Below are 14,234 nucleotides of genomic sequence, written 5' to 3'. Positions count from 1 at the left end.
TCAGCTACGGAGATTCCTCACCCAGTATTCCTTCTTATGTTAGGTCACATCTAGAGCCAAGTCCTGATATGCTTCAATTTGACTGTCTGAAGGGCCAGCCTGGATTTACAGCTTCCTATGTAGTCATCCCATTTTATCAACAAAGGGTGTGTCCCATGAACTACCTATGCCCTAGGACAGCTACAAATTCAGCCAGCCCTGTCCCAAAATTTAAAAAGTATGCTTAGTTAAAACATTATGAGATTATTTATTTACTTTTATGTGATTCAATTGCAAGGTTATTGACCATTAACTTCTACATGACAATGGTATCAAATGTTGGACATGCCTATGCTCTCAAAGTAAGATGTGTTTACATGAGGCAACTATCTGTGAGATCTGTAAGAAAATAAAAGATGTAATGGAAAGTGAGCAGAAACAAAAACTATCACAATGACCAGGGTGATTTGAACACTCCAGTGAGCTTTCAGTCTCATGGTGGAGTCCTGATCTTACTGACTCTGCTAATGTGCTATCTTGCCCAAAAAAAAAAACACGACTTTTTTTTAATTCCAAAAATCACACCTAGACATATTATAAAGGAACTATAGAATGTTAAACACAGAGAATTAACAACAGTCTGAATGAAAAGGCAGATCACCTTACAAAGGTTTGACCATTAAAACACCAACAGACTTGACTTGCAAGAAAAACAAAAAACAGGTAGAAAGCTGTAAGCCCATATGAAGTAAACAACAGAAGCAAGATTGTGTAGGATGGGCCCAAAGAACACCAGTCTTCCAGAACAAGATAGCAACACTTAAAGAAATGGACGTTATAAGCTTTGGAGAAGAGGAGGTTGATGGTGTGGGACATGGAAAGTTTTGATGGGAGTAAAGTAAAAGAAAAAATTAAAAAGGCATTCTTAACAATTAAAAGGCAGTGTAGACTGGAGCTGAGGCTCATTTGGTCGGGTGCTTGCCTGGTGTGTACAATGTCTCACGTGAAATGAGCAGCAGCACGCAGACCAGGTGTTGGTGGCACGGGCTGTGATGCTAGCCAGCACTTGGGAGGAGAAGCTCGAGGTAATCCTCCTCAACTGCATGATGGGCTGGGTGCTAACCTTGGCTACATGAGACCCTGTCATACAACAAACGAACAAATAAACAAGACCCCAAGCTTACAATCAATACCTCTACAGTAATGAAAGTTCTAAGAACTATAGATCAGGAACTAAGAGAAGCTACAGAGAAAACCTAAGATTCAAGGGAGGAAAATGAGGCTAGGAGACGGCCAGTGCTGTCACATGTGGAAGCTGCCCTAGAGAGCGTGCGGCAGCCAGCAGCTGGACGGAGCTGCAGATCTGAAGAGCACTTTGACATGAGGCAGAGATGCAGAGTTTGACGTTGGCTTTGCTGGGTTTCGGTCTTGCTTTGCTGTGGTTTCCTCACTGTGCTCCCATTCCTCTCTTAGAGAAGTAAGGTGTCCTCTGTGCCGAGTATGTTGGGAGTAAGGGGTCTGCTCTTTGATTTTGATTTTACAGGGTTAACAGTTAAGAGACTGTCGTGAGTCTCAGAAGAGACTTTGAACTTTTAGACAGTGTTGAGACTGTCATAGACTATTTGAAGTGGGAAACTTGTGAAGTTGGACTGAACGCACTTCGGCATTATGATCTGGCTATAGGCCTTTGTGGGTCAGGGAGTGGAATGAGGTGGTTTGAATAAGGATGTAGGTCACTGAGGGTGGGCTTTGTTTTAAAATGCCCAAGCTAGGCTCAGTGTCTCTTTGTTTGCTGCCTGAAGACTTGGATATGGAATCCTCAGCTACTTTCCAGCACCGTGTCTACCTGTGTGCTGCTGTGCTCTCTGCCATGCTGATAATGGACTGAACCTCTTGGACTGTAAGCCAGCCCCAAATGCTTTCCTTTATAAAAGTTGTCATGGTGTCCCTTCAAAGCAAAAGGACACTGACTAAGACATCACTCAAACATGAGAACACTTAGTACCTGAGTTTGATCCCCAGAATCCATGTCAAAGCTGAACAGCCTATCTATAATCCCAGAGTATGGCAAGCAGAGACAAACTGATAGCCACATTAGTCAAAACACTGTCCTCAGGCGTCTACAAGAGACCCTCCTGCCTCAGTCCATAAAGTGGGAAATGATGAGGATATCTGACCTCCACTGGCCTCCTCCATACACATATACACACACCATATACCCTCACACACATACCAACACATGTTATCAATACATGCATGCATGTCACACACACATATACAAAAAAGAAATAAAAATATAGAGGCTCATATTGGGGCCTATCCCAGGGACAGGACCATGTCACCATGTCACTCTGTCCCCACCAGGGCCATGCCAAGTCAGTCATAGAGGGCAACAAAAATGTATATTCACAAATACATACATCAAAACAAATGAGTAATGCTTACCAATGGTCAAGTCAGGAAATACTACCAACAAGTTAATTTCTTGATGTTACATCTTTATTCTTAAAATGACTTTTAAGTAATTAAGATATTCTCTAAACCACTCATGTAATTTTTTTCCTGATTCAAAGATGCCAATTTCAAATATCAAATACTCTCATATAGATTCTTTGTCTTGCTATATTTTGTGCTGTTAGAATACAATATCTGAAACTGGATAATTTATAAAGAAAATAAATTTATTTCTTAACAAAAAAAGAAAAATATAGAGAAAGAAATCAATGGATATGTACAACAATCACTGTATACACAAGGGAAGAACACCTTTAAGTCTAATTTGTATATTAACAGCCAGCAGGGGACTGAGGAAGTCAGTAAAGGCGTTCAACCTGTAGCACCTTTGTCAATAGTCACCTTGGTTGTGAGTGCCTTAACCCTAGCACTGGGGAACAGAGACACTTAGATCCCAAGAGCTTGCTGGCAGACAGCACAGTCGAAGCAGTGAGCTTCAGGTTCAGTGAGAGACCCTGGCTCAAGGTAACAGGCAGAGTGTGGGACAGGAAGATCCCCAGTGTCTTGCTTTGGTCTTGGTCAGACATAATCTGCCTGCATCACACACATAAACACCTCCCCCACAGTCCAGATAACACACACACACACACACACACACACACACACACATTTACATGTACATACACTCATACACAAAAATAAAAAAATTGGAAGATTAGAAACAAGTACAAACCAAAGCAGGGAATGAGAAACGTGAATTCTGGAGTGGCTGGTGGAGGAGGAGTGGGTCAGAGGAAACCCCAGTGTGGAGTAACTGTCTTTGTGAAGCTCCCTTAGGGGATGAGTCCACGTGTTGATATTCTTGGTTCATAGACTGTCTGTCTGTCATGTCTATGGTTTTGTACCTACTATATTTTCCTAGGAAAGGTTTTGGGGGCCTACTCACCAGGATGCATCTCACTGTGTGCACGGCACTCGGGTCTTTGTGGTTGGCTGCCCAGTGGAGTGGGATCTTGCCTTCCACGTCGGGAATCCCGATGTTGGAGTCGTGTTTGATGAGTAGCTTCGCATGCTCGGGGTTGTTGTAGTAGGCACTCCAGTGCAGAGCTGTTTGCTGCAAGGTAGAGGGGAGCTTAAGATGCCTCAGCAGCCTACTCGTCTGCATGACAGGCACGGATTGAGTCTAAGGACTCGCTGGGAGATTAGGATTCCTTCATCTGCATGTGATAGAAGTTAGCAGTGTGTGGCTGCACTGAGATTTTATGTGATGCCAGAGGCTGACCTCCTAACCACGGGTCTTGTTCATCAAGTGCTGCAAATAACAGGGCGAGGAATGGTGACTTACAAATAATCACCAGCAAGGTAACCAACGCTCCTGATGTTATATGCCTCTGAGGAGCACTAAGCTTTGAATTAGAATCTTAGAATTTGACAGAAAGATTTAAATTTTGATGTTAACCAGAAGGAAAATATGCTACAGGCAACACATAAACCTAGAATCCTTTGGCATATCAAATTTAAATTTAAGAATAAGTTTACATACTAATAGCTAAATCTAGCTACTGATGGATACTTTTAAAACTAAACCTGCATTTTATCTGAAATAAAAGTTTGAAGTGGTAATTCTGAACACAGTAAAGTTGCTGCCACTTTTGCCACTGCCATGAACATGCCTCTTACAGAGAGATCACCACGGACAAAACCAGGAGATGCTTAGATACACATTAGACACTCACTGTCATTCAGCACCCAGTCTAAAATTGGACAATTTACTGACAGGAACCAAGCTCATCTGTCCTAAAGTTGAAAGACTAACATCGTGGTATTCATTCAAAGTGCACCTACAGGTATTTATTATATTATGAAGTCATTATTAACGCATTATTTTCTAAAAGATTCATTTAATTTTTGTCCACTTTGTGTGCTTGGTGAACTTCAGGAGGGCAGAGGAGAGTGCTGGGTCTCCTGGAGCTTGAGTGATCGCTGCTGTCAGCAGCCTTGTGTGAGTGCCTGGAACAGAAGCTGGCCTTCTGCGTAACTGCTGAGCCATCTCTTTAGCCCTAACCCATTGCTATTCTTATTAATGACTGAAGATAACAGAAAAAATCACTACTTAATAGCAATCATTAATTGATTACAACCACCTTCTTAATAAACATAGACAGACTCTTAACTTCCTCCCTTTCACTAGGTTATGGTTATTCAGGGTCTATTTACTCACATATAATAGGAGCTTAGCTGTTTGTACATATATATATATATATATATATGTATATTTTAAAGATTTATTTATTATTATATCTAAATACACTGTAGTTGTCTTCAGATGCACCAGAAGAGGGCGTCAGATCTCATTACGGATGGTTGTGAGCCACCATGTGGTTGCTGGGATTTGAACTCAGGACCTTCGGAAGAGCAGTCGGTGCTCTTAACCACTGAGCCATCTCTCCAGCTTCTTGTACTTATATATATATATTTTTACATTTTTTCTACTTATTTTTGCCGTGGTACAATATGCATAAAGTAAAACTGATCATTTAGAGAAACGCCAGCACTCAGATGCTCTGAATAGGAAAATATCAATGCATGGTTGCAAAGCAAAAGTTGACTTTCTGACTGCAAACTAAAGAAAAACAAATGCAAGAAATGTTCTTGTATTTGAAAAATACAAGCACAGTGTGAAGTAAAACCAAACCAACTAACCAATCGACCATACAACAGAGAAGGGTTGGAGAGATGGCTCAGCAGTGAGGAGTACCTGCTCCCATTGCACAAGAGCAGGCCAGCTCCCAGCACCCACATCAGGTGGGTCACAATGACCTGTAATCCATTTCTAGAGCATCTGACACTCTCTGGCCTCCACATGTACCTGCATTCACATGGTGCACAGAAACTCATGAAGGTACTATGTGTGTGTGAGGATGCACTAGTGCATACACAAACACAGCACATGCATGCACACACACACACATTTAGGAAATCTTTGAAAAACCATAAGCAGTAAATATAATTATCATATGGATTTTAACTACATGGGATTATTGGTACTAACAAGACTATGGCTCATCTACAGTGGAAAGAAAAGGATTACTGCTTGTTTCCAACAAGTGACCACAATTTTCTTTCTATAAAGAAAGATCAACAAAACTATGAGCTGTGCAAGCAATCTGTTAAAATTTAAGAGCAAGGAAAGTTAAAAAAAATTTCTAGCAAGAAGTGAGAGGGCAGATGTCAGAACTGAAGTGCAATTAATAGTTGTTCCATGGCTAACATTTATGGGAGTGTATCCTGATTGAGACACTGTGTTAAGGATCTTGCATTACCTCATCTTACCTTCAGTTATCCTTTTCATGTATTCAAAATTATGACATAAATGAATTGAGTAATTCCCCCAAGAACACAGACTGAGTAAGCAGTGGCTTTTGGATTGGAATCCAAGGAGACTACTGCTGACAGCCCAACCATTAAAGTCATTGCTTAGTGCACTGCACAGACAGACGGCCACTGTAGGTCCAGCTGCTCACATGCTTAGTGCACTGTGCAGGCGATGGTACTGTGAGTCCAGGGGATGCTTAGTACGTTGCATGGGCAGACAGCCACCGTGAAGTCAGGTGCCCACACACTTAGCATATTGCACAGGCAGATAGTCATCATGAGTCCAGGTGCCCACAGGGACTGTTGAGTCTCTCACAAATGACAAATGTTGACCGCTACAGTTAAGCAGGACAGGGTTTGGATTATTGTTTTGCCACTTGGATCTCGGGCAAGCTTTAATCCTCTTGCTGGTCAGATTCCCCACCAACCAAAGGAGATGATACTACCGACCACATGACTGCTAGCAGGGCAATGGCAGACTTTTAGGAAATACTCTCTGGGGTGTCCAGATAGATGGAACTGCCCTCCCACAGGGATGCTGTCAATGCCCGAGGCTTGACAAAATGAAGCGTCCCTTTCTTTTTTCATCTGTCTTTGACCCTTACTGCCCATCACCTTGTTTTTGTCCTGTGTATCCACCTCCCCAGGGGCCATAAACTTCAGCAGAAGAGCTAGACACTTGGGGCTCCTGTGCCGGGTGCTCAGGTGCAAAGGTGTCATCTCTTCTAGATCCTTCTGCATCCAGTTTGCTCTTCGAGTAAGTAAGAGTTTCATAAAGCGATAATTTCCCTAGATGAAAAGAGGAAAACGAGAGGATGAGGAGAATTTACTACCCTGTGGCCACTGAGTAAATACATTTTATATGTTTTCAGGATTTAAACTACCTTCATAGAGTATACCATGCAGAAAAGTTAATAAAGGAAAAAATGAACATACCTCTACTAAGACAGTGATTGCTTTTTGTTTTCCTGTTTCTCTTGATCACTTTTGAACACATATATAACTTACAGAGTGGCTGGCCAATATTTATTGGGTTAAGTAACATGCTTTATATATCCAGACTATTATTGCTAGGTGTTTAAAATGTTAGTCTATTATTACTGGATATGTAGACAAAAAAGCTTTCAATCACAATATTTATCATAGAAAATGCTTCAATATACGTCATTTTGTACTCAGCTTTTCTCTTTTAATTTATCATAAAAACTAAATAACCAGCAGCCACATTTGAGGGTTAAGTTTGTACATTTTATGGCTTGTGTGTATTTTTTTAAGTTACTGTCCTCTACCATCAATATGTAGGGTATTTATTGGTTGTCAAAACAGGGTACATTCAAATACTGGAACATACACTATGTGATTCTTCTCACTGCTGTTTCCCTACAGACTGTACGTTTCAGGAAGCACAGCCATGTTTCATTGGCTACTGTACCCAGTATAATTTCTAATACAGACTACGTGCTTAGTAAATGCAAATAGATTATATGATAGACTGAGCATGAAGAAATGAAAGAGCTCCTGTATTCTTGTTTGCACTTAAATATTCTGATTCACAGTTGTCATGTGAGATCAGATCAGTGAAGAGTCGTAATTCTCAAATAACTGACATTTGGCTCTTCTTGCTTTTAAAAGTTTCATTGATTTTAGCTATTTTAACAGCACACAAGCTTTGTCTGGCTTCAGTTTTACTGTAAGCTCTGAGAAGAAAGACACGAAAGTTTCCTCAAGAGGGCACCCTGCTCTAAGAGTCCTTGAGAGAGTGCCGCGTTATAAATTTCCTCAAGAGGGCTCCCTGCTCTAAATTTCCTGACCTCTTTCCTTACACGGAAAAAAAAAAGTGCTCTGTTAGGGAAAAAAAAAAAAAAAAAAAAAAAAAACCTGTATGACACTTCATACCAAAATAAAAAAATAAGGTTTGACCTTTCTGAGCATAGCATTTCAAATATTACAGAATTATTCATTATGACCTTTTAGAGATATTCAATCAGACAGTCATTTTGGTTGTGGAATCAGAAAACAGAAAGGAGAAGGAAAGTCACACAGTTGACAGTGGTGACCAGTGGGCACAGACAATGTTCCTGGCACAACCATGCTTCCTGTTATTCTTGGGTCTCAAGCTTCCCTACTCATGTGGTATGGACCAGTAATAGCTGCTCCTCTGTTCATTCAGCAAACATTGGCTAAGCCATGTTATGAAGCAGGCAGTTAGAACAAAGCTTTTGACATACATTTCATCTTTGTGCTACACTAAAGTATGGTGGAAAATATCTACATACTAAAGTACCCTTCTGCATCTCACGTGTAAAACAGAGGCAACAACAATGCCTAGAATAGTTACACATGTAAAATGAGGCAGATAATATTTGAAAAATAATTGAATAACACACCGAGTGGGTGCCTAGCAAATGTTTCCTAGGATTATGAATAGTTTTCTGGAGATTGGGTTTCTCATCAGACCTGGATCTCACCAAGACCAGCTTGGCCAACAAGACAGTGTAGATGGTAGGTGGATAGAAGAAGAGCTGGTGATGAGGGTGGCAGGTAGAAAGGCTTGACCGTCATCATCTATAGTACAGCCAGTGGTTAGGAAGAGATCCAAGAATACAGATAGTTAGAATGATAGAGATAATGGCTTCTCTGATTTTCTTACACTGAAGACCATGTCTATGCTCTGCCCACAGTTTATAACACAAGGCCAACAGGAATTTGACTGGTACTCTGAGGAGGAGTCAGCCATAGGAACAGATGAACTTCTTCAGGACGGGAAGACAGAGACCTATGAGGTATTATGTATGACAGCTGGGGCCAGACACAATATAATTCACAATATAATTCACCAACATCACCCTCCTGAGTCTCATGAGCAAGCATTTGGGAAATGCTGATTATGTTGCAGGATATTCCAAGATTGTGTTGTTTATTGTTAAAACATGTTTCTTGTGGTGTGGCTCACCCTTAGCACACATTTAATCTTAAACAATGAAGGTAAAGTTAGCTTGTAGAAGGAAGCACCCATGTTTGAAAGTGATGTCTAATTGACTGGCAGAAAAAAGTGATGAATCAGAAAAATGTGACAGAATAGGATCTGCCTAACTCTCACAAGAAGAGAGAGGAAAGGGAAGCCACTTAAGGGAGAGACAGACAGCACAGGAGGAAGAGAGTGCAGTGCAGGATACAGTAGAGTTTGTGGAGAGCAGTGCAGTAAAGCTGAGAGGGCAAGTAGAGCAGCACAGAGAGGGAGAAGGAGGCAGTTTTACAGGGACAGTTATAGAGAGAACAAGCTAGACGCAGGTGAAGATAGAATGAGCCAGAGATGAGAAGGAGCCAACTTGCCAGAGTTAGTTTGAGGTCAATGAAGTCAGAGGCTGAGAGAGAAGCCAGATCCAATCAGTCAGCTTGGAGAGGAGTTTGAGCCAGAGCAAGGGACTTGAACCAGCCAGCCGGAGCTCAGAAAGAGCTAGAAAGGGTGAGCTTATTCAGCTCTAAGTCTCAGAGGCTGGAAATATTCTATGCCCAGGTTAGATTGTACGGAGGCTAGAAGCTTCCAGGACTAGGCCTAGTTTGAGGCAGTAAGCTTCAGAGATGACAATTACAACAGATGAATAAAAGTTACTTTCATACAATTATATGCTGACTCAATCATTACAAATAAGCAGAAGGGACAGAATTTTCAGAACTAAAATGAAAGGGCTGGGCATGTAGCTCAGTGGTAGTGTGAACACACAAGGACAGTGTTTAATTCCCATCAGAGAAGGGAAAAATCAATTTATTTTAAAAATATTTTAAATGTGTATGTGGTATATGTGTGGGTATGCATTTGTGTACATGTATACATGTATTTTTGAGTGCTTAAGTATGAGTGTTTGAAAACTTCTGCTGTTTTAGAAACATTGATACAGTGATTTAATCTGAGTAATAATGCTATGAAGATTTTGAGTAAATTACTTTGATATTTGCATTAAAATTTTTACTTTAAAATAATAAAACATAACAGAGACTGGGAAGATGATTCAGTTGTACCTACAAAAAAAAAAAAAAAAAAAGAAGAAGAAGCCGACTAGAGGTGTGCTTCTGTAGTAATCTCAGGACTTGGGAGGTGGAGGCAGGTGTATTCCCAGGGATTATTGGCTGGTCATCTAGATAAATAAATCAGTGAGCTCCTCCTGACTTAGTGAGAGACTTTGTTTCAAAAACTTAGGTGGAAATGTGATTGAGGAAGACACCTGATTGACTTCTGGCCTCTTCATGTGTGTGTACACTTGGGCACATAGACCTGTGTACTAGCTGGGCATAAACACAAATGTGTGTGTGTGTATACACACACACACACACACCCCATGCACACACAGAATCAAACATAACAATTACAGGTAATGTTCTTTTTGTATGTTAAACTCCTTTTTTTCTCTTTAGAAGCTCCCACACTGACTTGGGAGTTTCTCGATTTAATTGATGTTTTTGTATTTTATCTTCTACGAATACAGATATTCATAAACTAGAAGGTGCTATCTTTATAAAAATGGTTCTATTTGAGTCATTGGCCATTTCTTAGTCAAAGTATTTAAAGGTTTCTCCAGGTTGCTCTATGTCTTGGTTAGGGTTTCTGTTGCAGTGAAGAAACACCATAACCAGCTATTATAAGGAAACATTTAAATGGGGCTGTCTCACAGTTCAGAGGTTTAGTCCATTATCACCATGACAGGAAGCATGCTGGCATGCAGACAGACATGGTGCTTGAAAAGTAGAGAATTCTCCATCTGAATTGATGGGCAGCAGAAAGAGAGTGACAGTGGGTCTGGCTTGAGCATCTGAAACTCCAAATCCCTCCCCTAGTGACACACTTCCTCCAGCAAGGCCAGGCCTCTAACAAGGTCACACCTCCTAATTACACCACTCCCCATGGGTCTATGGGGCCATTTTAACTCAAACCACCACACTCTGGTTCATTATCTCTTCACCAGAGAAGCCTTCTGTTATCAGGATGTGTATTTATTCCCTCTAGAGAAATACTTAGTACATTTCTCACTTTTCACAATCGGTGCTATAATGAATTGTTTTGTACATATTTTCTGGTAATTGTACAAGAATTTCTGGGCTCTCTCAAAAGCAGTTTCAATTTGCATTCCCAACAGAAACATGAAAATTCTTGTTTCTCTACAATTTTGTCCCACTTGGTTTTGTCAATGTGTTGACTTTGGCCAATCTAATTGGTATGCAGTGCTATTTTTATCATAAATTTAATCTGCACTTCCCTAGCTGAGATGGACTATTTTGTTGGCTATTTGTTTCTTCTTTTGTTGATAGCCTTTCGAGTTCTTTGCTAATTTGGAAACTTGGCTATTTGTACTTCATCCTGGAATATTTGTACAGACTATGGAAACTCACCTTTTTGCTTTCCTTTGGGATCTTTCGCTACGAATGAGCTAATATTCACAATGGTATTATCTTCCCTTGCATTTTATTTTTTATTTATCCCCTCTTATTGATTCAGTTTGCTCTTTGACAATTTCACATACATATTTAATACATTCTGTTTACTCTCTATCATCTCTCCTCTTATCTCTCTGTCAATCCTTACTCCTTCCCTCTGGTCTCCTTCCCATATTCATGCCATTTTGTTTTGTGACATAATGATTTTAACCACTGGATCGTCTGTGTAACCACTGGTTTGGAAATATCATGGTACCAAACCAAAGGCTAAATATTAATGTATGTACCTACAGGCAAACAATACTCTCAACCTTAACCACAGAAGGTTTTCTTTGCCGTGAACTGTGATAAATGCAGAGACTCATGAAAGTTAAAGATGTTTAAAATAAATGATGTTTGAGTACTTAGCCCTAAATAGGACATTTATAGAACCTATCTAAGGCCCAGTGACTATTGAAGAAGGGGCAGCAGGAAAAATATAAGAGCCAGAAGACAGGAAGAAGGGCTGGGAAACACTATCTTCATGCATGACACAATTATTGTGAACAATCTCATAGTAGCTGTGGTAGGCTGCAGGAGGCCTGCCAATAGTCATGAATCAGGGAAGGTCTCCTGGCCCTGGTCCTCCCTACTGAACCATTGGCAATTAATGTATTGAGGAATCGTTCGCCTTTTCAGTTGTGAACCAAATGGTATTAACTTTTCTTCAACATTCAGTTTCTTCATATATTTTGGTATTTTTTTATAAGTAGATTACTGCTATCACTATTGAGACAGAGTCTTTGCTGTTTAGTCCTGGTTGGCTTGAAACTCACTATATAGAACAGGTTGGCTTTGCATGTGTGGTTATCCTGTTGTCTCAGCTTCCCAAGTGCTGAGATTCCATGTAATCCATGTACAGTTCCTAGGTTTCAAGTTGATTTTAAGGGAAGCCTCCTTGTTACAGTTTTATTTTTCCCTCCATCTACCCTTCGGTTTGTTTCCACATAGCTCTTCGTGAAGTCTAAGAACTCACCTGACAGCATTCTCTTGGAGCCGTGTCTCCTATGTCATTAGGGATACCACAGTGACAGTCACTCAGCTAATGGCAGCTTTCTGGCCCTGAGGTTGGCCTTGTTTTTTGTCAGTTCTCCAAGCAGCATTCTCTAGAGCTGTAGAGCAATCTGAGGATACCTGGAACCTCTAACTGTATCTCTTTGCTTCAATAAAAATACAAAAGCTTTTTAATCACTCAGTGGGAAAAGAGTCTTTTCTTGAGCAAGATGTGGCTAGAATCATATTCCTTATGACTTCTGTCTGGTTGCAGTAAGTGTTTTTATCATGAACTTCTCACAACACTGGGGATCTTCACTCATATGTCCATCCATGAGGCTACCATAGTCCCTTTATCAGGCTACTGAGTACTTAGGTCATTTGCCTTCTTCTCAGCTGAAGCCAGGCAGCTTTAATACCTTGGACTTTGGCACACTTAGCAATACCAAAGAGGCATAAGTTTTGCCCCAGAACATACTTTGGTACCTACAAACCTCCTCTCACTGACCTCTGAATTTGGTTCTTTTTGCATGATCCCAGAACTCCTATTTACCACTTAACTTGGGGAGAAAACAGTTGTTCACTGACATACACAAATGTTCATCAGATTTTGGTCCATTTATAGGTTTGCATATAATTTTACCCTGGAAATATTATAACTATATTTATAATAGCAAATATAAATGTAGAGAAGGCATTCTGTCACATTTCATTCTAAATGCTAACAACATTAGATAAAAATATATTATTTTATGTTGAAATGGAAATAATAGAAGCATTTGTTATAATGATATCTATATAATTACATATTTATAAATATTCAAGGCATTTGCCATATTAAATTTTAAAAAGAAACACTATCCTTAGGAAGTATATAGGTCACAATTTTCAGTAATCAGTGAAACTTTCCTATAATGGTTGCCAATGCAAATGGGCTTAGGAAGTACCACAATCATGTTGGGAGATAGTATATGCCCTTGTCTGGGGTGTTGTGTGGGGTTAGATGTAAAGCTTCGACTCTGGTTTACTGGAATCACTTCTCAGAGTTGAGCTTGCAGTGAGCAGCCTTTAAAAATGAGGTAATATCACTGCTGGAACAAAGAGAAGGCTTGCTTGTTGCTTACTAAAAGTTGCAGAGTCTCAATGTACAACATTCCATAAATGTCATTCAAACTCCACTGTGCTGTGCTCACTTGTGTCATGTGCATCACCTCCATGGTATGTGGGAACAAGGCAAAGTGATACAAACAAGCAGGCGTGCATACTACTTCCTATGGCATCAGTAGAAATGCTTTTTATTTCTGATGGGAGTCTTGTGTCTCCTGAAAGTGTCCAAAGTGAACATGTTACCTTGTAAGAAGGGTGAAAATAAATCCCAGAACAGAAAAGGCAGTAGAAGAGTTTAAAATGCTGATATAGTTTGTTTGAAAAACAAGGAAAGGGCCCTTCAAGCGCCTCAGGATCAGGTAAGAGATATCTCCCTCACATTAAGTCCAAGAAGCGAGTAAGGGGGTATCCATTAGCCTACCTATTTATAAATCTGAAGGCTGAAATGCAGGAGTAAGGCCAGCTGCCCAAATAGGGCTTAGTGCTTGTCCATCTTCCTCTTGGAGCAGGCGGAGGAGGACGTTGGGATGATGCTACACAGTGGGATGTGCTTGTGGCAGCTAAGCTGAAGAGTCTCCAAAGCAGGAATAAGTGGTGAGAGGAGCAAAGAGCTTGTTGCTAGGTACAAAGTTTTAGATGGAGACACTGGATGGTCATTTGGTTGAGACACATGTGAGCAGGTGCTTGGCAGTAAATGCAAGGCATTGCCTGACAGCATCCAGCCTACTGGGCTGTGAAGGCAAACCCTGTGGTAGCCAGCTTGTCTGACAATGAAGACAAATACTGAATATAACTGATGGCCACTGTCTGAGGCAAAGCTGTTGGCTTCATAGTGCTTTTGGTTCACACAATTTCCC

The 14,234-nt window shown here is 40.5% G+C and overlaps 1 protein-coding gene across 4 annotated transcripts in view; it reads right to left on the bottom strand.

Annotated features, from left to right (window-relative positions):
* Invs (inversin) overlaps nt 1-14,234 on the bottom strand; it is a 147,347-nt gene that overhangs the window by 42,311 nt on the left and 90,802 nt on the right. For all 4 annotated transcript variants that reach the window (XM_029476079.1, XM_029476082.1, XM_029476080.1 and 1 more), the window contains 2 exons: nt 6,424-6,597; nt 3,380-3,547 (listed from right to left, as the gene is read on the bottom strand). In XM_029476079.1, coding sequence (XP_029331939.1) covers nt 3,380-3,547; nt 6,424-6,597 — 342 coding nt within the window. The remainder of the gene's footprint in view (nt 1-3,379; nt 3,548-6,423; nt 6,598-14,234) is intronic.

The sequence above is a fragment of the Mus caroli genome, chromosome 4 (assembly GCF_900094665.2).
Source record: "Mus caroli chromosome 4, CAROLI_EIJ_v1.1, whole genome shotgun sequence".
Lineage (NCBI taxonomy): Eukaryota > Metazoa > Chordata > Mammalia > Rodentia > Muridae > Mus > Mus caroli.
This window is presented reverse-complemented; position numbering and strand designations above follow the sequence as displayed.